General features: G+C 38.5%; 1 protein-coding gene across 3 annotated transcripts in view; it reads left to right on the top strand.

Moving 5' to 3' along the window:
* The window catches only part of LOC124287718 (high affinity cAMP-specific and IBMX-insensitive 3',5'-cyclic phosphodiesterase 8B-like), a 235,100-nt gene that overhangs the window by 159,969 nt on the left and 47,386 nt on the right, over positions 1-27,745 (top strand). For all 3 annotated transcript variants that reach the window (XM_046724250.1, XM_046724252.1, XM_046724249.1), the window contains one exon: positions 20,651-20,707. In XM_046724250.1, the coding sequence (XP_046580206.1) occupies positions 20,651-20,707 (57 nt within the window). The remainder of the gene's footprint in view (positions 1-20,650; positions 20,708-27,745) is intronic.

The following is a 27,745-nucleotide window of genomic DNA, read 5'->3' as shown; positions in this document are numbered from 1 at the left end:
TTGACAGCTAGAGCTATGACTGAATCTGCTACCCAGTGTTGGGCTGTAATCCCTTGGAATCCCATCAGTTAGAGGAGACTTTTATGTCGGTTCAATGTGCTGCACAAAAGTGCTTTGTAATTATTTTAAGCTTTATCGTGATTTTAAAACATTCATGCAGCTTGCACTGTTTAACATCCACCGACAGTTGAGCCATCTTTCCACATGTCCACAAAATTAATGTACGTTTCCACTGGGTATTTATGTGTTAAAGCCTGTATTCGGGGATTTTTTGTAATATGGAGGATGAAATTCTAATTGCATTTAAACCTGTGTTTGTTGTTCTGTGATTTGTTTGGCCCATCGTTTGAAGTATAACATCATAACACATGTGTGAACATTTGTTGTCCTTTCCTAGTAAGGATGTATGGTACAACAACATGACATCTACTTGTTCATCAAAGGTCATACTGGCTGAAACTGCTTCACTTCGCTGACACAGCCTTATTGTAATCCAGAAAATGTTGTTGTGTTATATATTCGTGACATAGTATTGTGGCTACCTGAGTGAGTGAACATACTTCTGTACATCAACATATTGATATCAGTTCACATTAATGACATAGATAAGATAATCCTTAACTGTTGGAATGAGAGTGATGAGTGTCTGGGATTCCCATTTTGCAGTGATAAAACTGAAAAGTTTTGAAAGTCAGTGACTATATTAATAATAGCCGCAATTGCTCAATAACCTTGTTTGACCTGTTACCATAGCAGCAGTCTTGATAATGAATGGCTGTTGTCACTGACCAGCTGTCTTCCCCATGATCAATAATGACCCATATTAATCACTTGACCGTGGTCGATGATAGGTCTATTCATGCTGAAGGGGTCGTTGTCGGCACAGGTACTACAGACATGTACCCCAGGTACGTTTCTGTATACAGACATGTACCCTAAACAAAGACAAACTACAGAAGCGTACCCGGTACCCTAAACGACGGACGAGCCCATATTCTGCAACCCCAAGCCAAAAGCGTATGTAAATGTTCCCGTTCAGCTGATTGCGAGTGGTGTACGTTGTGCACCGTGAAATATTCGTTACTGTGTATGCTCTTATACAACGCAATCAAATGCATCTAATACAACAGTATGACAGTTCCGATCAAGAAAACTCCACAATGCAGAATGGAATCGTTCAAGGGTACGTTTCTGTATTCTGTTTTTGGCTAGGGTACATATATGTATACAGAAACGTACCTGGGGTACACATCTGTAGTACCCGTGCCGACAACGACCCCTTCAGCTCTATTCATTGCTGACTCTGTAGTTGGCCACATGGAGGAGGGAGGAGCCGCACAGCTCCCTCTTCCAGTTGCCCACTTGACCTGCTCTTGACCACTGGACAGGTCAACTGCACTCAACAGATTGCTGTGCATACAGAATATGCTCCCATCCTTGTTTCACTTTGCCGTGATCAGCAGTTTCTTCAGTTTTGTAGTAGCTTGCTCCTCCGATTTCTGAGCTGTGTTTCCCTCTGTGAGTATTCTCTCCCTTCTCTGTCTCTTGTCAGACTCATCCCTTGTTCAGCCCCTTCTCTGTCTCTTGTCAGACTCATCCCTTGTTCAGCCCCTTCTCTGTCTCTTGTCAGACTCATCCCTTGTTCAGCCCCTTCTCTGTCTCTTGTCAGACTCATCCCTTGTTCAGCCCCTTCTCTGTCTCTTGTCAGACTCATCCCTTGTTCAGCCCCTTCTCTGTCTCTTGTCAGACTCATCCCTTGTTCAGCCCCTTCTCTGTCTCTTGTCAGACTCATCATCCCTCTGTTCAGCCCCCCTTCTTCTCTGTCTCTTTTTGTCAGACTCATCCCTTGTCTCTTGTCTGTCTCTTGTCAGACTCATCCCTTGTTCAGCCCCCTCTTCTCTGTCCCTTTTGTCAGACTCATCCCTTGTTCAGACCCTTCTCTGTATCTTGTCAGACTCATCCCTTGTTCAGCCCCTTCTCTGTATCTTGTCAGACTCATCCCATGTTCAACCCCTTCTATGTCTCTTGTCAGACTCATCCCTTGTTCAGACCCTTCTATGTCTCTTGTCAGACTCATCCCTTGTTCAGCCCCTTCTCTCTCTTTGTCAGACTCATCCCTTGTTCAGCCCCCTTCTATCTCTTGTCAGACTCTCCCTTGTTCAGCCCCTTCTCTGTCAGACTCATCCCTTGTTCAGCCCCTTCTCTGTCTCTTGTCAGACTCATCCCTTGTTCAGCCCCTTCTATGTCTCTTGTCAGACTCATCCCTTGTTCAGCCCCTTCTCTGTCTCTTGTCAGACTCATCCCTTGTTCAGCCCCTTCTCTGTCTCTTGTCAGACTCATCCTTTGTTAGCCCCTTTCCAAAGTCCCTTCCTCTGTTCTCTTCTCAGCTTTGTTCACAATCACTATTCGGCCTTCCCAATGTCATTTTCATCCCCTTTCCCAGTCCCTTTTTGTGTTCCTTCCCCAGTCCCTCTTCAGCTCCCTGGTACACCCCCTGTCTTGTTCACTCTCATCCAGACCATATTGTTGGCATGGAACAGGCTGTGCTCTTCATGTTTACATTGACTTTTGTGCAGATGGTCTCTGGTCACTGTTCTGTCAAGCAGTAGATTAGAATGGGACAGTGGTCAAAGATTTTCTGCAGACCACTGGTCATTATGCCTCCTAGATTCATTTAATATAGACCCATCATATCATGAAAACAATATGACTGAGTATTTTTCAACCAATCCTCAGCAAATACCTGCTACAGCTCCATCCCCAAATCCCCCCTTCCCACTTCAGATGCTCCAGTGACATGATGCAGCTAAGCATGAATGTCAGTTCTCTTGTGGGTAGGACATAATGAGCCAAGGTCACTGGTGTCAGTGCTGGGAGAGAAGATTGGCTAGACACAGTTGGTATAGCTGTGGCACTACCAGGTGAGAGCAGGTGGGATAAACATCATCTCATTATAGCATCTGTGCTATAGGAATCATGAAATGTCTGGTGCTGACACCACACATTACTTGAGGACTAGCACACCAAGCCTTCATTATACACCTCCATAGCTAGATTACAAGCTGCTGACCAGTCAATGACCAACACAACATTGCTTGGTCCAGACTTGATTGTCAACAGGCTGCTGGTGTATGGCAAAAGTACAACTGTCCAGCAAATCAAACACTTATCTTTTTGTGCACCAATGTGAGTGGTTGATGCGACTGGTGGAGTATGTTGTGCTTTTCATGAACACCTGGTGTCATCACTGATCTTACACGATCCATTCATATTGTTTTCAGCTCTGGTTTGTCTTTTTACAAAATGGAATCTGTTCCAACAGATAATGAAATATACTGTTATATTTACACAGCGTACAATGCAAGGACAGACACAGCCATGTCACAGGCATTGTGTACTATGTCCAATAAACATGGGAGAAATATGTCAAATGCTAGATTGAATATTTGTATGAGTAAACAGCATATTCTGTCACTGTAATGGAGCCAGAGTTTGTTGATGCACTGTGTGTCTTTCCAAACTCATGTCAAGAAGACAAAGGGCCAAACAAGTACAGTCTATGCCTTAATGATCAATCTTTTATAACAATAATGTGTCTTGATGCCACTGTAGGCTGCCAAGAAAGGTCTTCACACATGGTGGCCAATAAGGGGGGCTATTTTCAGAAAGACATTGGCAAATCGGTGCTGAAGGTCCAATTATGGTTAATCAGATTCATGTTGACATTTCCCAGTTCAAGAACATATTCAGTGTTGTTGAGGAGCTGATTAGTGTATACAGTGGCCACATTGATGGGTATTTGGATGGATGGTATGTATACAGAGATATCTCTAAGAAGGATGCAGGACCGAAGGATATCAAGATTCACTGCTGCAACAGTGTCTGAGGCTGGCTGACTCAGTTGATGCAGGTCATCATATCTCAGTTGCACTGAGTGATGCTCATGTTGTCAGTCACTGCATTATCTGGTCCAGAATCAGCTATTAACCCACCACCACCATCTAGGTGATATAAGTGTGACATTAAACAGTTGAAATAAAGACAAATAAGATGGAAAGTCAGAGATAATATCTGAAGATATTAATTCCTATTTTTAAAACATGCCTAATATTGCTTATGCTGCATTGGAGCATTCTGTGGTGTCACTGCATTCAAACCTTATTGCCTGACGTCATAGTGACATACCGATATATGATGTCATAGTGTCATACCGGTATATGATGTCATAGTGACATACCAGTATATGATGTCATAGTGATATACCAGTATATGATGTCATAGTGACATATCGGTATATGATGTCATAGTGACATACCAGTATACTACATCATAGTGACATTCTGGTATATGACATCATAGTGTCATACCAGTATATGACATCAGTGACATACCAGTATATGACATCATAGTGACATTCTGGTATATGACATCATAGTGTCATACCAGTATATGACATCAGTGACATACCAGTATATGACATCATAGTGACATTCCGGTATATGACATCATAGTGTCATACCAGTATATGACATCATAGTGACATACCAGTATATTACATCATAGTGACATTCCGGTGTATGGCATCATAGTGTCATACCAGTATATGACATCATAGTGTCATACCAGTATATGACATCAGTGACATACCAGTATATGACATCATAGTGACATGTCGGTATATGACATCATAGTATCATACCAGTATATGACATCAGTGACATGTCGGTATATGACATCATAGTGTCATACCGGTATATGACATCATAGTGACATGCCGGTATATGACATCATAGTGACATACCGGTATATGACATCATAGTGACATACCGGTATATGGCATCATAATGTCATACCGGCCATCATAGTGACATACCGGTATATGACATCATAGTAACATATTGGTATATGACATCATAGTGTCATACCAGTATATGACATCATAGTGACATATTGGTATATGACATCATAGTGTCATACCAGTATATGACATCGTGGTGACATTCCGGTATATGACATCATAGTGACATATTGGTATATGACATCATAGTGTCATACCGGTATATGACATCATAGTGACATATTGGTATATGACATCATAGTGACATATTGGTATATGACATCATAGTGACATACTGGTATATGACATCATAGTGTCATACCGGTATATGACATCATAGTGACATACAGGTATATGACATCATAGTGTCATACCAGTATATGACATCATAGTGTCATACCGGTATATGACATCGTAGTGACATACTGATATATGACATCATCAGTGGACTAGATCTACATGTTAAATATTGAAGGAAATACTTAGAGGCACACATATTTATTTATTGAGCTATAAATGAAATAGCACAACGACATCCAGAAATAAGAAAGTTTTCATAAAAGCAGTCTCTATATCCAAATCTGACAGGATTTTTGACAAGTGCACAATTACTTGCCACATTTTTAAATAACCTCACCATATCCTGTTAAATTGTTTTCATAACACTGTCCATGGGTGGCCAAGTCGTCTAGTAGGCAAAGCAGTTGGCTTTAGTAACAGAGTTGTCTCCCTTGTGCACGCCAAAAACCATGTCCTAGATCTCTTCCCCGGTCATGTTTCTAGGCTTGTCAGCACCATAACCATGCTTGTGGGTCTCAGGTAGGTGGCGAACACTGGAGACCTGCATCACTTCAGCCTTTCCCCCCACTTCAGACACACTCACTCACTCACTCACTCACTCACTCACTCACTCACTCACTCACTCGACTGACAATCAGTCAGGTGAGCTTCAGCACTTTAGTGAAGTCAGGTACTTCACAGTAAGAACTTGGAACAGAAAATAAGGATGAGAGGAAATATGTCATTATACTACATGTCTTTTGTGAAATTGTAATAATGTACATCATTTATATGAGAAACATATCTGTGTATTTCTATATCTGTGTACCTTCTGTGTTTATATTTGTAGTTCATAGAATATTGCCACTGTTCCTTCATGGAATGCTGTGCAATATATATCTTATCTTATCTTATCTATGAAGATATAAAATACTTTCACTGTACCTATGGATTTCCTATTTATCACATAAGAGTAGAATGCCACAGCTGATATTCTTTGCAGGACATTAATCATTGGTGTTCTTTTTCTAAGCCAGTTTGCTTGTTTGAGAGTCCATAAAGAGAAAATATATTAAAATATATACTGGACCTAAAGCAATTACAGTTTGAATAATGTAAAAGTGTACTGAACAATCTGGCAAATGTGGATTTTAGGATAGCACATGCATATTGATGTTTTCTAACATCATTTGACTAAAAACTTGTAGATTGTTATACTTGTATAAAAAGATGTCAATATTTATTAGAATAAGGCCTTCTCTCTCTCTCTCTCTCTCTCTCCTTTACCAACTGAGGCCAGATCTGGGAGAAGCATCCCTCAACAAGTCTGTTGAAACAGTGGCCAGAGAGAACACCTGTCAACTTGCTAGCATATGTTTTTGTATTTTAACTGCTATTGACTACAGTTGACAGCTTGTGCTGGGTATTTGGTAGACAGCTTCCAATACAGATGTCAAGTTACTGTTGCCAAAGGTTGTTGGAATTGATCTTGAAACTGTATCTGCCTTAGGTGCCAAATGTCACATAAGCCTGTTTGGAGATTTATAGGATACTGTTTAATTAACATTACATAATTCATATCAAAATTACTACTGCAGAATATATAATTGTGTGTTCAGACAGTGAGAGATAAGGCCAGATTAACATTCCTGTGTGGAAGATCTTCAGTTCCAGTTTTTTGTCAAGGAAATTAACTAAACTTACCAAAATAAGGGGTATCACAGATAAAGTGTTACACCCTGAGTGATGAATGATTTTCTTTACAAATTGAAACTACAAGAACCACATCAATAACACACAAACAATTAAACAAGCAAGCGAGAAGGCACATACACCATGTTAATGTTTGCTGTGTATTACATATTGAGGAACATTACATAACAGTGTTTATCTGTATTCATCCTCAAGTAAAAGTGCTGGTGAGATGATAATACATGCACTGCTGCCACAACAAAATATACACCCATGTTTGATGGTGGCTCACATAGAAGCAAGTAAGAAATGGCTATTTGATGTATTTGCTCTGATTATTCCAGGTAACAATAATTCCAACAACTGCCTTCTGCCTAGTAAAGTTTGTAATGCTTTGTCAGTCCAGTTTTCAAGCATCAACTCAAAGAGTTATCATTAACAGATATGTCCGGAGTAAACCAAGGTAAACATTGAACACTTAATTAGGAAATGTAGAAGTCTTATCAACATGGAAAATATGTTTCAGTGTCAAATTATAGATATTATGGACAAGCTGGAAGATGAAATTAATGAGAAGTTTAAAATTTCAATTTGTTTCACACTGCATGAAAAAAGTTGAGATGAAGACTGTCATCAAGTTTGCTGTGGTATGCTAAGAGGCAAGTGAGTGGTGGGCTGTGTGAGGGGAGGGATGAGGGATATGCTCACGCAGACACAGATAGTCCCAGCTCCCTGATCACTGCCTCCACACACAGTCAACGACGGGCCTTCAACCCTTGCGGTGAAGGAGAGCTTGTACCCACCTGATTTGAGCGTAGCTGCTGCATGCAAGCCGCCTGAGATGAGTTCGGGGATGTAAAGCATCGATTGAACAGCGATGGCATTTGGAAACAGTACTGTGGCCACCTATGTCATTTGACAGTGGGACTTTGTCGGGAGAGTTGTCAGTACAGTCGCTTCAGTAGTGATACTTTAGGAGTATGTCTGGCCATTTTCTACTGTGTTGTGGTTCCAGGAACAGTAATAGAGAGAAGGAGGGGGGCAGTTATCCCTGTGTTGTTTCTCCTTGCCTCTCATGTGTCCAGGATACTTTTCAACAGGTGAGGACATGATGTTACTTTATCTACATGAAATGTCAATTGTATTTAGATTCAAAATTAATGGATTATACAGGTGCAAATTAGTACATTACAATATCCATTTTGTGTCAAGTAAGTGAAGGGTTTGTCAATTGGATGCACTGATTTGTGATTAATTAGTACTTTTTTACTATGCTTGTTTTGATTTCTTGACACAAAGCCATAATTCCTTATTTGAATATAAATAAATGCTTTTTAATTTACCAAAATTATAGTTGAATGCAGTGGAATTCAACCTGTGCGAAATCAGTGTAGACCCTTTAAAGCTTGTCCAGATCAACATGTGGTAATGTGAGTAATCAAATAAAACTGTGCAGAATCAATCATATTGGCAACAAAGAAGAACCTTCTTGACATGGAATTATTAGACAGGGACCATTGCCATTCCTGATGTGTCTCTGTATACAGTGACATAATGTATCAGGTTATATGTATATTAGGTGACGACGGCTGCTTGTTAACGTAACAGGAATGTACCTCGTCAATAGCACTACTCGTGACAGCAATAATCACATAGACAGATATTGATCACCATAGGGCAATACACAGACTGGCAATATGTATACAATAGACATGCAGTCATCTGCAATAAAATGACATCCATTGCATTTAGCTCGGTGGCATATCCTTCTGTGGCCTTTATGTAGCAGATAGGCACTGTTTGATGCATCTAGCTTGAATGACGTCAGTGGGCAATTGAGGGTAAAAACAAATTTCTCCCCAGTGTAGTGAAGTATGAAATTGAAGTGAATTATAGCAGTGTACATGCGTTTGGATTTGTTTGGATTTGGTTTACTTTTTGTGGTGCATTATTTTATCCATGAGCAAATTTGACTCATCATGATAATAATCTGATAATGTATTCCAGTGTTGTGTGATACCATATGGAACCCTTATGTCACCATTCCTCGATAAATATGTTAATGTATTATTACCATCATGGGTAATTGATGATTATTGTGATTATGAGCAACAGATCATGACCATAGTGACATAATCATTATGTCTGTAGTATTCCTGATCCACATATTTATTATAACATCATTTTTATTCAATTAAAAAATGTTTATATCAATCTTTGATTTAGATACCAGTTTAAGAATATGTTAATTCTCCAGCTTTGAGCTTTGCTATGCAGAGATGTGATTCTCTCAGAGGCCAACTGATGGTTTAGCCTTCGACGCCGCATGTGTGTCTTTGGTACATTGCTTCTTGGACTCAAATCCACAGAGACTCTGTGCAGTAATGCAAATAACAACCTACATGTATTACACTTTTGGCTGAATCATATTTATTCAATAGGGAGTAATCTGCATTTTACTACTAGTAATATATTACTTTGCTCATGGTAACTCTATACTTGTACATGCTTTCACTGGCTTAGAAGAAGTTTGGGAATGTCACATTTAAGAGGTGCAATTTTAACAAATTATTGTAGTTTTGCATGATGACTGGAATGCTCCAATAACCCGATATAATAATTTTTAGGGGTAAATATCATAGTAAACCATGTTCCATTGATGTTATTTTGAGCCAGGAATTCAATAGCTTTTCAGAACATGCATTAACACAACTATATGTCAGTGTGCAAAATTATAGAGTGATTGTATGTTGACCATAACATGGTTTAGTTTTAAATAAAAAATCTGGATCAACCAAATGGATGAGTTGGTCCCTATGGAATCTACAGTTTCTCATGATTCTTACTGTTTTATGTAATCTGTACTCTGAGCATACAATGTAACACAGAACTGTAGACTAACTGTGTCACTGAAATAAACTGATCTCTCTATATAGATGTCTATGCCAAAATATATTAGTAAATGCTGTGCTAAGTTGAAAAAAACCCTTTATATTTTAAACATTTTGTAAAAGGATGTGTATTTGGATTAATTATCATTTATAGAGCATTACATAACATATATAGCTCAACTAATGAGAATAAACTGTTGTGATTATCAAACAAAACAGATTTCACTGACTTTTAAAGCCAAAATAGCATTGAGAATTATATAAATTTATCACAGAAAATGAGTGAAGACACCAGGTGTCAGAACACCTCACCATGTGTTCTGAGATACATTTTGATCTGGGAGATAGTGTACTGTCACATCCTTCACACATAAACCTGACAACGTTTAATCATATTCCCTACAATGCCACAGTTTGAATGATAACCTAGAAAATCTGCAAGAAGATAAGTGATTTTGTCTTGCCTTAGCATGACTGTCAAATACAGTATTTGGCATAGTGAAATGACTGTATTAGAAAAAAAGATAGAAATAATTTTTTGTTAAATTCTCTTGCATTTTATCACATAATTAAATTAGCTGTCAGTAAGACTCATGTAAACAAGTGGGTCAAGGAATAGGGACTTACCTATACACACACTATGTTTTACTGGTGCGCTGACATTAAGAATTTAAACTTCAGAAAATATATAAAATAGAAAGGTGAAATGACAAGATTTGTTTTATATCACCAAGGGTAGTGATCTCTTCAACAATAATAATGCTCCAAGAGATTTTTATGTGACTTGAACATATTATTTCTGATGACAAATAGCCTATATTTTTATCACAATGCTGATATAAATGAAACTCTGCTTACAACATTCAGCACAATGCATTCTTTATTGTTTTGGTTTCATCCAAATCTTTAAAAAGTCTGGCTGTGTGCTCTTTGGGTGGGAAATCTGCATTACAATATTTTCACTTTATGCCAATAAATCAATAATTTGGGAGGAGGTTTTGTTCACAGATCTTTTAAGAAATAATTGACTTATGCTTTAATATTGATATAAACGACAAGCTAATGATTTCTCAGATGCTTCTCGGAGCGTTGTTCCATCTCCAGAATCAATGTTCTCATCTATCATTTTGACCACTCATTACACAAGTACCAATTTAAGGAAATGACGGCCATTAGAACAGCAAATGTGAAAAATAATGTTTGTCACAACTCTAAACCATCCCCAGTGACACCCTCAGCCGTATCTAGTCCCTATCTTCACCGTCGACACTCCATGGAGACTCAATACACAAATTACCTCTCAGAAATTAAAAGGCTTCTGTGTCGTATCTTGACAAGTTATTTGATGTTAATACTAAATTTGATTAGTGGTTCATCCCCACCAGTGCAATACTAACTCACAGTGGTAGGCACAGATTTCTACATTTAATCTAATGCTACCAGAATGGTATTACAACCGTGGTATGGTCTGTTATTTGACTGATTGCTGTATCGTCTAATGTACATTTCGCAGCTGTCTGGAAGTAAGCAGATATTAGAGGGGTTGTGTGACAAAATATCACTTTTGTATTATTTATACGGCTAGACACTTTTATTACACTGTGGAATCAGTTCATTGGTTCAAGATTTGATCAGGATCAGTCAGCTTCCCAAGACGCGCGTGATAGTGGTTTAAAGAGTTTATTAAGAAATACTAATCTTGTGTTGTACTTTAACTTTGATAAGGAGTTTCTGTGACATTTTGATGAATAATTGATCTTATTTTTCATTATTTCATCAAATTATTGAAAATAATAACCCACATCAAAGCAAATTTGGTATCTTTTTCACACATGATATCATGACTGATTATGATTTGCTGTTTTGTATGCATGCTGTTCAAGACTTGTTATAGTTTCTAACTAAACGCAAATAGGGATTTGCATCAGTTGAATGTTTGTGTTTTGTGTAGGTGTCATTTGTTGGGAACCTCTGCATCAAGGTGGCACAGAAATGAAACCAAATTGTTTGAGATTTGTTTTAGCTGATTGTTGAAGAGACGAGATCCCCGTTGTACCATTCGACTCCATGTTCCAGTGCTCCCTCTCATCATGCTTACACGCATCAGGAAGCACAGTGATGTTACACTGACACTTGCAGGGATAGTAACGGGCTGGCAGTGGGGCATATCCTAAACAAAATCTGAGCAGTATCTGATCCCTGTCTATATGTTCAGCTTTGTTTGCATTTCAATATTTTAATATTCTTCAGGGCATTTCATAGTTACAAGTAGTTACTTCTAAAAAATAAAGAGATGATCAATGAGATTAATCTTCCACATTTAGTTCATCAAAGAACAGTAACATATATTTGAAATGGTTGTATTCGACTGATTGCTACCAATTGTGAAGCAACAAAATGTGCAGGTCATGAACTAAGGACAAATATTTAAGAAGAAACTTTCGTTTCCAGGTTTTAGTACAGTAAGAACAGGTGATATTTGAATAAAATGTATGTAAGATGAGATTACAGAAATAACACAGTAGAAGTATTGTGTGCAAGGTAAATGGTGTATTCACAGGAAAATGTACAATTCTTCTTTAATTGGGTTTAGTTGTCAGGTTGACAGCATCAGTGTTCATGTGCGGGTTTGTCAAATCTATATGATGTAACTATGTATGATACTGTTAGCATAAAGACTATTGATTTGTGATGAACATATGTAATAATACAGAAAGTAATGATAAAGGATAGTGCTTGTTGTATTCATTAGAATGACTATTTGCATAGTAAATATGGGACTTTATATGTGTAATTTGTAATCTTTAAAATAAAAAAGCGTAACATTTTAAGTTCTATTTGGTGGGAAACTGTGGTAAACAAGTCACATATGACATATATCATTGTGACCTGATTTGATGGCGACAGACTTAGTCTTAAAATAGAGAAATTTATTCTCTGATGATGCAGTTGACTTTCATTACTGAGGTTTGTGGTCAGTGAATGACAAACTTCGTGTCAGCAGTGGTGCCATATGCGGGGGAAAGTCTCGGTGTCGATCAGTGCTTGGAGACTTGGTGTCAGTAGACATGTCTCATGACAGCCTGTGAAAATGGCACATCCCCCACTGAGTAGATTAGCGTCACTAACTGTTCCGTGTGTAGCCCATTCAGACATCTGTATGCTGTGACCCAACAAAGCCATGCATGTTGATCAGGAGCTAAGGGGAGTTAATTCATCTGTGTGGGTGGAATGCATTACCCTATGTGAGCTTGTGGAGCAGAGGACGGAGAGGCAGGGGCATCAGAATCTGAGGGGGTAGGGCTAAAAGTGGTTTTAAAGCCACAGGAATCATGTTTTATGCCTTCGCTACAGATATGACTGTCAAGAACACTGTGGTACATTGTCTTGGGGAAAATGATACCATCATCAATGGTTGTGATGTAGCCTCAGTGGCGTCATTAGGACTACTGATTCTTATAATGTATATTTTATTAAGCAACAGACAATTAAATTCTATCACTCAAAATTTGCTAAGGACCAAAATAGTTATCTTTAGTCAAAGATCTATGGAAATGTGGAGTAATGTATCCTTTTCATCAATCAAAGATCTAACATATGTTATATTTGGGATTATACTTTCTTAGTAAAGTACAAATTCGAGCGGGTTAGGCGGCTGACTTTGTGTGCTGGCATTTTGGTGCCTGACTCTGAGGGTGTGGGTTCAATCCCGGATGGGACTCGACCCAAAAAAATACTAGAATTTGTACTATACTAAGAAAGTGTAATCCCAGATATAACGTATGTTGCATTTGACCACTTTCTAAATGGCATTGTGTAATCAATCAAAGATCTGTTAATTATATCAAATGAAATGGAACCGAAGTGTGGTGGCCATGTCCATGATGCATGATTGGTTCAAACCATGAACTTTCTGGTCTGTGGTTGGACACCTTGGACGGTAATAGGATGAGTCCACTCCCTGCAACATAAGCAAAACATGGAGCTGTGTAAGGGGTCCTAATAGTTGAGGGGAATGCAGGTAGCCTTGTGGTTAACATTGGCTTGTAATGCCAAATACCTAGGTACCTAGGTTCAATTCCCCTCATGGGTAAAATATACCATTTTCTGATGTCCCTTTGATATGGTTATGGTGTTGGAAGAGTTGAGTCCTGCTGATATCTGAGATGAGAACTTGCATTTAAGTCACCTGGGGTAGAGGATGTTCAGTATTCCTCTTGTCATTAATGGTGGGAGAGCAAAACAATGCTGAATATTCCCACGTCGGATTCAAAACATCTATACTTAGGACAGAATGCTCTATACTTAGGACAGAATGCTCTATACTTAGGACAGAATGCTCTATACTTAGGACAGAATGCTTTATACTTGGGACAGAATGCTCTATTAGAAGGGTTATTGCACTGTGAACCATTAAGAACCTGGATTTCTGAACCAATGTTTCAAGTTAAACAAACATCAATGCATCATGTTGAGTCACGTGAACATTGCATATACTATGTATTGTTAATCTGGCCAACGTATGGATTCAAATTACAGGTAAGAATAGATCAACAATTGCCTATAGTCATAAATATAACTATAGACGGATCTGCAAGACAAGCGCAGTGACTTAAATGATATTATGTCATCTTATCCCAGTTTTGTGGATCAATGCTCACACCACCAATCACTGGAAGACCCAGTCCAGATATTATCTCATACAGACTGCTCACAGTCAAATAGCAACAACCAAAGCTATGAATCAACACCGAGATTTCCATGTGCATGGTCTGTGTGTCATGGTAATTGTATGGAGATCTTGTGTTAAATCTACCAGAAATCTAATATGGATGACCCTGCTGTTAACGTTAACAAGGAATGCAAATTATCTACGTGACACATCTGATTGTAATGAGACTGTCATGCCTGCTAATAAGCAAGTGATTGAACGATTGTCATGAGCAGCTGAGCAACAGGGAAGTCAAGGTGCAATCATTGAAGACTTGATGAGGCAGTGGGTGACAAACAAAGCCACACTGTGAGGCTGATGATATACATCGTGTACACATGCTTTGCATGGTCAACAAATACGATTCATAACTGAAGTATTTAATCCCAGCCAACATCTAGTGTCTGTGGCAGCAAAGTATGGCACACATTCCCTTCTCTTGGGGTCACTTTCTTAACTTACTTCAGCATCACATTATACCTACAATATAGATGTCTACTGGAAGTCAAGAACGTCAGGTAGTATGGCTCCTAATTTGCCAATCCAACATAATGTTGTTAATACAATGTATACACACATTTAAGGCCATTAATAAGACTTACAAAGTGATTGTATGCTAGGTTTCCAACAAACAGATTATAATGGTATATGAGATATGGTGACATATATGGTAGAGCGCGGGTAGCTCAGGATTAGCTAATCCTGGAATTCTTTCTATTGCATGTATTCTGTAGTGAATTTCTATTCAGGTTACATTTAGAAAATAATCTGTGATCTGTAAGGTATGATGGAATATTTGTGCCAAGTGAAGTTTCAATTTCGACATTTTCAATAATATTTCTGGGACAGATATTGTGAGTATTGGGCAAGGAGGTCATTCCATATGTTAGTCCTTCTTATGAGAACTGCAGCAAAATGAATTCATATGTCATCACTGTGGGCTGTGGAGACAAACAGTGAAACAGTTGGTACAAACTAGCCATTCATCATGAAAACTATTGTGCCATGTGAGAATTACTAAAATATTTGACCTATGTTCATGACAGTAGTCTTGGGTAAAAGTACGGTATGAGGATATAACTGTACTGCAGGACAAAGAAGGTATCGGAATCAGTTTGATTTTGTTTTTTACCACAGAACATAGATAAATCCGATGTTTTAGTTTCAGTAGTACATGTAGAGGAAGGTCTTTCAACTGCATTATTATTTATTGTTTGCATGCTACAACTGCACCTTCCAAATTGTCAACTGAATTCATCATTGGAGATGAAAACGTCTTAAAGTAAAAGTCATAAATATATTCTTTAGCCCCAGGCCATCCTACTTAGTTTGCACTGTTTGATAGAAATAGCTGTGGAGGGTACAAGTTGAGTTAAAGAATGAGAGGCTGACATGTTTCTGAGGTAGGCCATCATATTTCCCTGCAAACAGCTTACAACTGTGAGTGTATACACTGGCCAGTTTGTATGTAAATAACATCAGTCAGTGTCAGACTCTGGTTCTGACAAGGCTGTTTGGGTGAGCACAGTTTTCATATAGAAATATTTTCCACACAAGTCAAACAAACTTGCTTTTGATGAGTTGTAAGATGTTAACAGGCTGGTTGCAGATGTCAATAATATTCCCTATGCTACATCTCCTGTTGTCTTCTGTTGATGTAGTGAAAACATGTTGTTTTGAAATGGTCACTTGTAAATAAGGTTTTATTGTTGGAATCCACAATCAACATCTGTTTATGAACTGTTTTTAATGTAGTGTAATTAGTTTTTTGGGAGTAGAATTTTAACAATGGACACTTATTTCTATGCAGCACTTGATTGCTGTTATATTGTTTTAACCCACAATCAGCATCTGTTGATGGACTGCAAGACAGAACCTTTGTTTTTAATGTATCAGAAGCAGTTGTTTAAGAGTAGCATTTAACACTCCAGACATCCATATATGTATAACTCTTGCAATTTCAATTTCATTCCCATTTATAAATAAAAATTTACATAATTCATGTTTTTAAGGTAAATCAGCTTCAAACCGACATTACTGCAAATCCGATCATAGATTATAATTATCAAAAGAAAAAGAATATTGTTTTTCAGGGTGTCTGTCTTGTCACTGACACATATGAGATTGTCAATTGGTTAAGTCAGTTTGTTTACATCAATAATCACATTTTCTGTGATTCATAATAATCACTCTGTGCAGAACTGTAACTAAAATGTGTTCAAGTTGCAGAAATGATTAACTGTGGCTAATTTCATTACTTATTTGTGTAAGGGACTTTGACTGAATCCAATGTCATCTCCAGTTTGACCTATGGCATTAGTAACATCACCCAGTCTGGAAACCATCTCAGTTAAAATGGCAGGAAGTGGATAGTTGACTACCTGAAATGACAAAGTGTCAGTACGTTATTGCAGTTCACTAACATGGTGTATCAGTCTCTCAATGTCTGCTCAAGACTCTTAACATTTAATAGTAATAATGTTTCTTATTACTGATCCATTACAAATATACACCAGTCATTATACATACATAACCTTGATGACATACACAAGTTTTATTGGCTGATAGTCACTCAACAGATCAAACTGTTCCCTTCTTCCTCAATAGATATCATACTTTCTAAATATAACTAGGTGCACTGCCGTGCCAAACATATGGTTAGATGGTAAATTTATGTCTCACCTCACCCCATGCTGCCATCACCACCTCACCCCATGCTGCCATCACCACCTCACCCCATGCTGCCATCACCACCTCACCCCATGCTGCCATCACCACCTCACCCCATGCTGCCATCACCACCTCACCCCATGCTGCCATCACCACCTCACCCCATGCTGCCATCACCACCTCACCCCATGCTGCCATCACCACCCTCACCCCATGCTGCCATCACCACCTCACCCCACCACCTGCCCCATGCCATCCACCACCTCACCCCATGCTGCCATCACCACCTCACCCCATGCCCATCACCCCATGCTGCCATCACCACCACCCCATGCCATCACCACCTCACCCCATGCTGCCATCACCACCTCACCCCATGCTGCCATCACCACCTCACCCCATGCTGCCATCACCACCTCACCCCATGCTGCCATCACCACCTCACCCCATGCTGCCATCACCACCTCACCCCATGCTGCCATCACCACCTCACCCCATGCTGCCATCACCACCTCACCCCAACCCCACTACAAACCATAAAAACAAAAATTTAAAAATAACAACACACACAACAAAACAAACCCACATAGATACATTTTGAGTTTTGTGTACAAGGAGCTGGACACTTCGGCGCTAGTTTGACCTTGACTGCACATCGTCTTCAAATGTTGATATTGGCTCCAGCCAGGACATTTGATTTGATCATTTGTCCCAGAAAAAATACTGAACACAGAATAAGACTAAAACATCAGAATTGCTAATGGATTGAAGTCACCATGTTATCATTTAAAGAAGTATGTAAGTAATCTGTAAATAAGTTGTTTTAATGATAGAAGATAGGAGACCTCAGACCTAGTTGTGTGCCAAAATTCACATTAATCTGAGATGTTAGTTAGCGAAAACAACATTCTTTTGTGAGGAGGACTATGTGTTTTTACTTACATATGCACAATGTGGTCCGGCCTGGCTTAGACAAGACTACTGTGGTAGCTAGCCCCCAAGGCGTATGCACTTCTGTCCACACAGTCATGAGGTGTTCTTCACCAGATGATGGAAACACTCCAAACACAGACCTCGATGTGCTCTTAACCAAGTCTCATAGCAACCTTTTTAAAAATGCCTCATTATTGTGGAATAAAAGAGACAAGACCATTTCCTAATCATAGGAATCTCTGCTAATAGAACAGACCTCTGTAAGATTCCGACTCTGTCACAAGCATATGTTTGTGTAAGATTCCGACTCTGTCACAAGCATATGTTTGTGTAAGATTCCAACTCTGTCACAAGCATATGTTTGTAAATTACTAAACATCAATGATGATGCCATGTTTTAGAGTAAAGGTGAGCCCTAATGGGGCACCTGTCACAAACACTTGCCAAGGCAAGTCAATTGTTCACCTGAAAATATCACAGGAATATATGATTCCAGTCATTTTATCACTTGTACATCCACTTTAGAAATGTCCTTCAAGTGAATACTGTAAGGCTTGTTAAGGTACACTAAGGTAATACAGTCAAGTATTACTAAGGCCTTGCAAGTTTTGGTAGTTGTTAGGTTATATGACACTCTGTGAAAACCTTCAAATGAAGATGCTCAATTATTCATAAGATGTGATGTGTGAACACTTACAGCTGACTTGCTGAAATAGTGCTTGACAGACAAAATTGCCTGTTAAAAAGTTTCAGTCATCCCTGATTTGTGTAAGAACAGTATGTCATTTAATAATATGAACTTCTGCTGATGTTGCATGAAGATAAACACAATGAAGATAATATGTTTTTAAATCTTTGCGATCTTTAAGATAATGGTGTCGTATAATTGCTGATACTGAAGTACTATTAAAATGAGAGTCAAAATAATGACATGAAGATAGATAAAAACATAATATAGTTTCTTGTGAGGTGCCAATATATATATTTATTGATTTTAGCTTCCTGATCTATAGCGTGTTTATTGTCTGCCTGCTAAATGCAGTGTAGAGACTTGGCTAGAACCATCATGTCCACGCAGCCCACTTTTGAAGAACCTGTTGGACGGTGAAAACAACATCTGATGCATTGAGATAAGGGCTGACATGTGTTTTTGAAAACAGTGATCTGCTGGATGTCAAAATATCTTTACCTTACATAAAATTATGTGATCCTATGTACACATTTTACTGATATCAGCCATGCACTGGAACCCAAACTTTTATGATTTAAGTTGAAAATCGAAAATCGACATGGTTTCTTGATAAGCATTGACCTGTCAAATTGTGCGGAATATGTTCACTCAGTTGTGCAGTATTAAGCTGACATGCTGTGAAAACCATAGTTCAACCCAGCTCATATACTGGAACAGTTTCCATTGCTAAATATGGCAGACATGACATGAATCAGGATACATTTTCCACTGATTAGTTTGATCACAGTTACACCAATCAGTTCCTTAAAATGGAGACAGGTGTACAGATTTTCAAACTTGATGTATCAGTGAAATCAAGTCATTGCTATTTGATACAGATTCATAGACACATACCTGTGACATGGTCCATCTATAGAGATGTTTTATGATCTTGAAAATGTTTCTTTTTAACTTTAATATTCTATTCTAAGGAAGAGATTCATGTTAGTTATGTACCCGCTTTGTATCGTTGAAACGGTCTTCCTGTTTAAATGAAAGAAATTGGAAATATACATTTTGGAAGAAGTTTCAAGGGAAAGCTACTAGTTCCTTTTAAAGCTGTTTGTCTGAATAATGCTCCATAACACATATTTTCATAATACTTCAGAGAATTAACAATATAAGTGTTTTTGGTTAAAAACAGGGATTTCCACAACAAAAAACTCCATTGTAAACAAAAAGCATCATGTTTACATGACAATCCTGTGGTGTTTATATTACAACATTCTAGTATTTTTGTTCATGTCAGATATGTAAGCGATGTTGAGCCAGACCTGATAACCCCACTTTAACCTCCGTAAACCCCATAGGCCAGCAACAGACACCTTGATGAAACACTCACTTCTGTAGGCGGAACGGCAGGATTAAGCGTCAGGGGTTTTATCACCGTTTTGAGTTGTTGTTGTTTAACTTGGTGATCTTTACAGATCTTTCTTGTTACAAGAACACAAATCCAGTTTAGAGTGACAAGCCGTTATCTCGTCTGAATCCAGTTTATGGCTGTATCAAAAGGATGTTGCAGCTGATATTTTTTTGCATTTACAACCAGCTAGATAAAATTGGCAGTCTCTACTGTCATTAGGTTTTGAGACTAGGATCAATTCAATGTAGTTTATATTTCCTTTTCATTAGGGTGTGGTGAATGTTTTCTTTTCAACAAAATGCTGTTTTTTAAAAACAATTTGCTCTTTGTTTTCCAGGCTAAGATACCATCTTAGTAGTTCTTGCATTTATATTATATCATGATTGAGAATCACTGTGAAGTGATGATTCTTTGTACAGATGCATTCCCCTTCTTTTCAACATTTTATGTTATCATAATATCCTTGAAATTAATATTAATGAATGATTTACATATTGTATTACTATAAATGCCTCTGTGAACATATCCTTTTATTCTATTACAGACCACAGAAAATGATATATCTTTTGGACCAATGAAATTAAACCAGCACACGATGTCGGTAAGTTAATCGCTTCTTTCATGTCCCATGAGGTGCTCTACATACAGATAGTAGTAACTTCACCATATGTGCTATCAAGCCTTAGAGGTTATCACAATTTCATTATAATGTTTGGATATCCATGAATAACATGTTACCGACATGACATGACATGAAACCATAAACAGTTCATGTTTCATCGTGTGAGAGAGAACACAAGAAATATTGCTTACTGGTAATTTATCGATCTGCCAAACTTAAAAGAATTTAAGCTTTACATTTCCAATTAGTTTTTTGTCTACAATTCTCTTAAGCACTTCTTGTCTTCTCTTTTGAAAAACATGGTTTATCTTTTTGTTCTTTTAGAGATAATTATATATGTGTAAACAGTAAACAAAATATGAGCAATCTTTACAAGAATATAAGTGCTTTCTCCTTTTAGAATTTAAATATTTACAAGACCAGCACATGATTGGCTGTTGGCTGTTGTTTTCCTCTCCTTTTCAAAAATAAACACCATGAATAATATCAAGAAAATGATGGTGACATTAGTATACCCGTAAATATTACATGTTAGATAATTCATGGCATGTATGAATCATGCACTTATAAGGTTAGGCAACAATTTGTTAAGCAATAATACCACATTTTTCAAACATTTTAAAGCATGGCAATTATTCAAAGTCAATAAGCACAAGAGGTACTTGCAAAATATCCTGATATTTAGATATTGTTGGGACCAAGTTATATTTTGATGATATCAGTCTGTGATATATGAAGGGAATGAAAGGTATATGTACAGTTATGTTGATACACAGTGAGAGGAGGCTCTTCATTCCTGGGGATGTAAATGCCAACACTAGCAGCGTCCAGCAATCTGTGCGCACATGTACAGTACTTTTTAAAAATAAGAAAAACATTGCAGAGAAATAGCAACTTGCTGACACATTGAGGTAACTGAAAGCTGATCCAAACAATTCTTACCTTGGAATAGAACAAACCTTTTTGTATCATAGGAATGTACTGTAAAAATATGAATCCCAAGATTATTTTACTAAACATTCCAGAATGAATACCCACAAGACTAGGCATCATTTATGAGAATGGACCAGAGTGAGTGAGTGAGTGAGTGAGTGTCATGGTGGGAAAATATTCCCTAAACTTCACACAATGTTCCCATATATTCGACACCTTGACTTTCTCTATTTTCTCCTATTTTGTTACTACTGGTTTGTTGACTATACCAATCTCTTGCCTTGTGGTAGCTGTATCAAATTCCCATGAGATACTATATTGATTGCCAATTACTACTAATTATGAATACCTGTAAGGTGCTGTGACACTGGGGAGAACACCAGAGCACTGGGCAGATTCCTGGTAGTAATGGAAGCATGTGTTATATAAGGCTGGTGAGATTCCCTGGTCTGTACAAGGAATGTCTGGCATGGTTCTAGTGGCTTGTTAGCCTGCACATCCCTGGCAGGCAACAGGTAGGGACTGAACACATTAGCAGGTCTCCGGATGATACAGAGTCAGAGGAACTTGCGGTGCAGGTTGGATGCTCTGTACTAGTGACCTTTAAAGAGATTACATGCCACAGATATGTTCACTCAAAGAATTCAGACTGTATAACCTGTATCCATGTTGTTGTTTTTGACTGTGAATGGTTGTGACTCTCCTTAAACAAATGGAGAATTGATTTATATATGTCGCAAATTTGTAATCAGATTAAATGATTTGGACTTTGACGATGTAGGATTTACCAAAACATTTGGCATCAGAACGCTGCTGTGTCGTGTCAGCAACAAACTCATATCCATTATGCAAATTGTCTGAGTGATTGGTGGAGAACCTGCTTACCTTTTTCAAATATCACCGATTTTCAGTGAACTATTCATATATACTACGCATCAAAAGTTTAGACTCACTAGTGTAAATGTAGCCACTTACTTCAGTCAACTGTTCTAAACTAGATTTTGCCAAATATTCCACACTGTTTAAAGGTACTGTTTACACATGAACTGATGTATTGTAAAACATATTCGTAACATTGGAAAGATTATTGTCATGAGTTCAATAAATGATGAAACTCAGTGAAAATTGGCGAATTCTTAACAAAACTTTACACCAAAACACAGCTGTTCACATGCACGATATTTACACATGCTTTTCAGCAATATGATGCATGATCCTCGTGCAGTTATTCTGCATAAGCTTTGCAGTTGGTTCCCCCAAGTTAATAGAGAAATTCATTTTCGATGTAACCATATATATATATATACATAACATATAGTGAGTGCTTTAAGTGAGTCTAAACTTTTGATGGGTAGTATAATTCTCAGGGCTGTTTTACCATTTACACACAACAGAGCCTGTTTTGTCAGTGCTTGAAACTTGTTATTCTCTGGCATTATGTAATATATATTTTAGGAAAGCATCTTTTTCATTAGAAGTAGGTATAAAATAAAAGGTTTAGTCTGGCAGAATGTAGTCTCACATTAAAGATGAGAGTGTATTAAGCTTGAGCACATTTAATCCTAGAAATTATAGGACATGGAGTTTTATTTTCTTCTTGTCATTTTAAACAAGATCCTATCACTGACATTATTGAGGAATACTGTATGACACAAGGTCATTCCCCTTTCGCAGAAACATAAAAAATATGGTTTAACTCCTTTTTTTCTTTCATCGCCAACATTAGTCCCAGGAAGGCATATGGGTATGTAATTGCCCCCTCTCAAATGGACATCTAGTGACGTCACAGACACAAACCCATGTCACTGCTGTCTTCAATGGAATCAAACAAAATTGGTATCAAGGGCCTACAGAATCTTTGGCGTCAGTCAGATTAGTTGTCCTCAGACACACTACATTCCTCTTTTACTAGCTGCAAGAATTCCACCAGAGAAAATCAGGGGCTTAATACCTCCTTATCTGTGCTGTGCCACATTGCCTTCAATTAAGGCCGACATTGCCGGTATCCCTGTTTTTGCCCGAGTTGCTCTGATGGATGTATGAAAACCTGATAACAGTGCCTATTCCTTGTCAGCCGACAATATGGTGAGTCCAAATTGTGACTTGAACATGGAGCAGCAAACATCAACAGCAAACATCAACAGCACACATCAACAGCAAGCATCAACAGCATACCGTGTCATCTGGGTCTTTGAATTCTTGAACTAAGCCCAGGTTTCTCTTTTCTAATGAATATGAATGAGAAGGCAATGACATGGAGCAAGCTTTCTATTTCAGGAATGAAATTGAAATCTTTGGATTCTTGTTGATTGCACCCTAAAACAAAGATGATTGGAAGAAAAGGCAAGCAGCCTGGCTTAAATTGTTTTCACTTTTTGATGCCACAAGCCTTGTTAAATTCATGAGTTGATCCTAGCAAATTTGTGAGATGTTATGGTGAACCTGCAATGGTGATATGAAGAGGGATTACGACAGAAGACGTGTAGCATATTGTTGTCTCAAGGATCACAATTTAATGGCTGGATTTGGATCTTTCTGCCAGTCTTTCATTTAGTATAAATAACTATCTCAACAGTTTGGACAGTGTAGTGGTGATAGGGGAGTCAATCAATGCCATTACAAGTCACAGTCTTAAAACTTTTGACCCTAATGTAGACCATCAGTTTGGAAATGAAACATATTCAAAGTCATGAATTCTCATTTTCCTTTAACTAAATCTCGCTATTTACAGTGGCAGTATCAGGAGGTTGATGCTCTGTGGCTACTGGGACCTGATGATATGATATGATGAGTGTCTTATAACATGAGTAAAATTGGTCCAGTTAACACACACGCATACACACGCACACACGCATGCACTGCACGCACGCACATTTGGATGAAAATCGCTTTCAGCAAGCTAGTTGGGTGAAAAAGTCGATATAAAAGAAAAGTGGGAATTAAGGAAGCATGGAGTGAGTTACAGTAAGAAATTATATTTCTGTCACTATACTTTAGAAGTCTTTTTGAAGATTTTAATTATATCCAAATTGGAATGCATAAGGAACATAGCTGCAAGTAAGGTAGCATACCCCTTAGGGTATAGATAGGGGATAGAAACAAAATTGTAAAAGACCATAGCTTTGAAATATTGTTATCATGAACAGGGTGACCGTGAAATAGGCTGATAATGTATTTATCATATCTGTCTGAAAGGTTCATAAGGATAGTATCAGGCAGGACCCAGTTAAATACCGGGATAAAATTAGTTTCAAGTGTTTCCATATTCAGATTGGGGATGTGAGGATATGATAATAAAGGTCAAGAGTTACTATTTCAGGAAAGGTTTTAACCTGATTTGGATTCTACTTGGAAGGGACCTCTCCATCCTATCTTGAGAACAGATTAGGACATTTGTGTTGAGTCACCACACCACTCTGCCCTAAATCCCAGTGATGGGCTGGGATAGAGACATACATCTCAGTGATGGGCTGGAATAGAGACATACATCTCAGTGATGGGCTGGGATAAAGACATACATCTGAGTGATGGCCTGGGATAGAGACATACATCCCAGTGATGGCCTGGTATAGAGACATTCATCTCAGCGATGGCCTGGGATAGAGACATTCATCTCAGTGATGGCCTGGGATGGAGATCATACATCTTAGCGATGGCCTGGGATGGAGATCATACATTTCAGTGATGGCCTGAGATGGAGATCATTCATCTCAGCGATGGCCTGGTATAGAGACATTCATCTCAGTGATGATGGAGATCCTGGGATGGAGACATACATCTTAGTGATGGCCTGGGATGGAGATCATACATCTTAGCGATGGCCTGGGATGGAGATCATACATTTCAGTGATGGCATGGGATGGAGACATACATCTTAGTGATGGCCTGGGATAAAGACATACATCTGAGTGATGGCCTGGGATAGAGACATACATCCCAGTGATGGCCTGGTATAGAGACATTCATCTCAGCGATGGCCTGGGATAGAGACATTCATCTCAGTGATGGCCTGGGATGGAGATCATACATCTTCCCAGTGATGGCCTGGGATGGAGATCATACATCTCAGTGATGGCCTGGTGATGGCCTGGGATGGACATCATCCATATCAGCGATGGCCTGGTATAGAGACATTCATCTCAGTGATGACCTGGGATGGAGACATACATCTTAGTGATGGCCTGGGATGGAGATCATACATCTTAGCGATGGCCTGGGATGGAGATCATACATTTCAGTGATGGCCTGGGATGGAGATCATTCATCTCAGTGATGGCCTGGGATGGAGACATTGATCTCAGCGATGGCCTGGGATGGAGACATACATGTCAGGGATGGCCTGGGATGGCCTGGGATGGAGACATATATCCTAGTGATGGCCTGGGATAGAGACATATATCCTAGTGATGGCCTGGGATGGAGACATTCATCTCTGTGATGGCCTGGGATAGAGACATACATGTCAGGGATGACCTTGGATGGAAACGTTAATCTGAATGATGACCTTGCTGAAACGTTCTACCAGATATCAGCTCAGCTGGGAGAGGTTCAGATATTGTCTTTGATGTTTGCTGATATGGTCAATAAGTTTACCACAGTCTGTCCAGGACTTCATCATCAAGTGAGAGCAGCTCCAGCTGGATGGAACCAGTCTAGACCAGTAACCTGCTAATGGACAATTAATACCTCATGAATGTCTGCCTCAATTTGGACACATTTCTCTGTGATTTTTGCCATCTTCAACTTGACATTTAGATATAACATGCTTTTAAAGACTGTAGATTGTAGGAATTGAATAAATATTAGGAGGATAATGTTAACCTTTTCGTATTCCCTATGAAAGTTCAGTCATCCAGTGAGTTAGTTGGTTTACAGCCCTGTTATGAGTGTCTTAGCCATGTCATGGTAGGGACACATCAAGGTTCAGCTAGGCTTCACACATATGGGGAATCAAGTCCGTCACTGGCGAACACTTCAATCACAGGGCTACCTGACTGTCCCAGAGTAGACCAAGGACAGTGTGATTGATTTTAGCCATGGTGGTTTGACTGGTCTTGAGCACAACTCTTGATGTCCAGTTTTACGTGTTTCTCTACCTATTGTTGCTAAATAGTTTAAATCTCCCTCACTCACTCGCTCATTGGTAACTGTTGGAGGAGATATGGAACTATGGCATCTTTTACTTCTTCAACTTGATAAGTAACTTGTGATGACATCATCCAAACAGGAATCTTCTTCACTTTACACTATTTAACCTTTGTTGAAGATGGCATGTGTTTGTAATCACTGTCGATCGTTTGTGGGAGTGGCCTAAAGACATAATGTACGTCAACCTGTTACCCGTGTAAAACATCACTTGTTATCATGCAGTGAGTGTTGGGATGGTAAATATGGTGTAATAGGAATATACTTTGTGTTTAGAGAGCCATGGCGAGCTACATACATAGTGGTAATTCCCTGCATGGGATATTTACCATCCCAAACCACACATGATAACCCATTTATCATATGATATCATTCTGTAATTCTGTCTTTAAGAATCTTATCTCATCAATGGTACCTTAGCATTGCAACTTTCCTGGAACATGCACATTGATGAATTTCATAATAAACACTGTGAGTATGGCAAGGACAAGCTAAATTTTAACTTTGTCTGATTGTCTTTTGCAAGTCCACTTCAGTAATTGTGTTTATCAAAGCACAGCTGCGCTTCAGCCAATGTGGTGTCATGTTTTTTTAGAATCGATGTGGTCATATTTAACTGTGAGTGAGTGAGTATGGTTTAACGCCACTTTTAGCAATATTCCAGCAATATCACGGCGGGGGAACACCAGAAATAGGCTTCACAATAGGTCAGATATCCAACACAGTGATAACATGAAAGAAAGAATTTCTTATATATTTTGGTCAAATCCATCTGTGAGTCCAAACGTTTCAAGCACATGTATAAACTGATATGCCTACACTGTCCTTGTTAGTTATTTGCCACATTTAAACTCCCAGTGTTGCCTCCACTTGTAAAGGTCACAGCCATGTCCTTGTTAAACACTGATCTGGGGTATTTTAGACTATTTTGATATTAAT

Source organism: Haliotis rubra, unplaced genomic scaffold, assembly GCF_003918875.1.
Source record: "Haliotis rubra isolate DU_JTF1 unplaced genomic scaffold, ASM391887v1 Scf405, whole genome shotgun sequence".
In the NCBI taxonomy this organism is placed as follows: domain Eukaryota; kingdom Metazoa; phylum Mollusca; class Gastropoda; order Lepetellida; family Haliotidae; genus Haliotis; species Haliotis rubra.
This window is presented reverse-complemented; position numbering and strand designations above follow the sequence as displayed.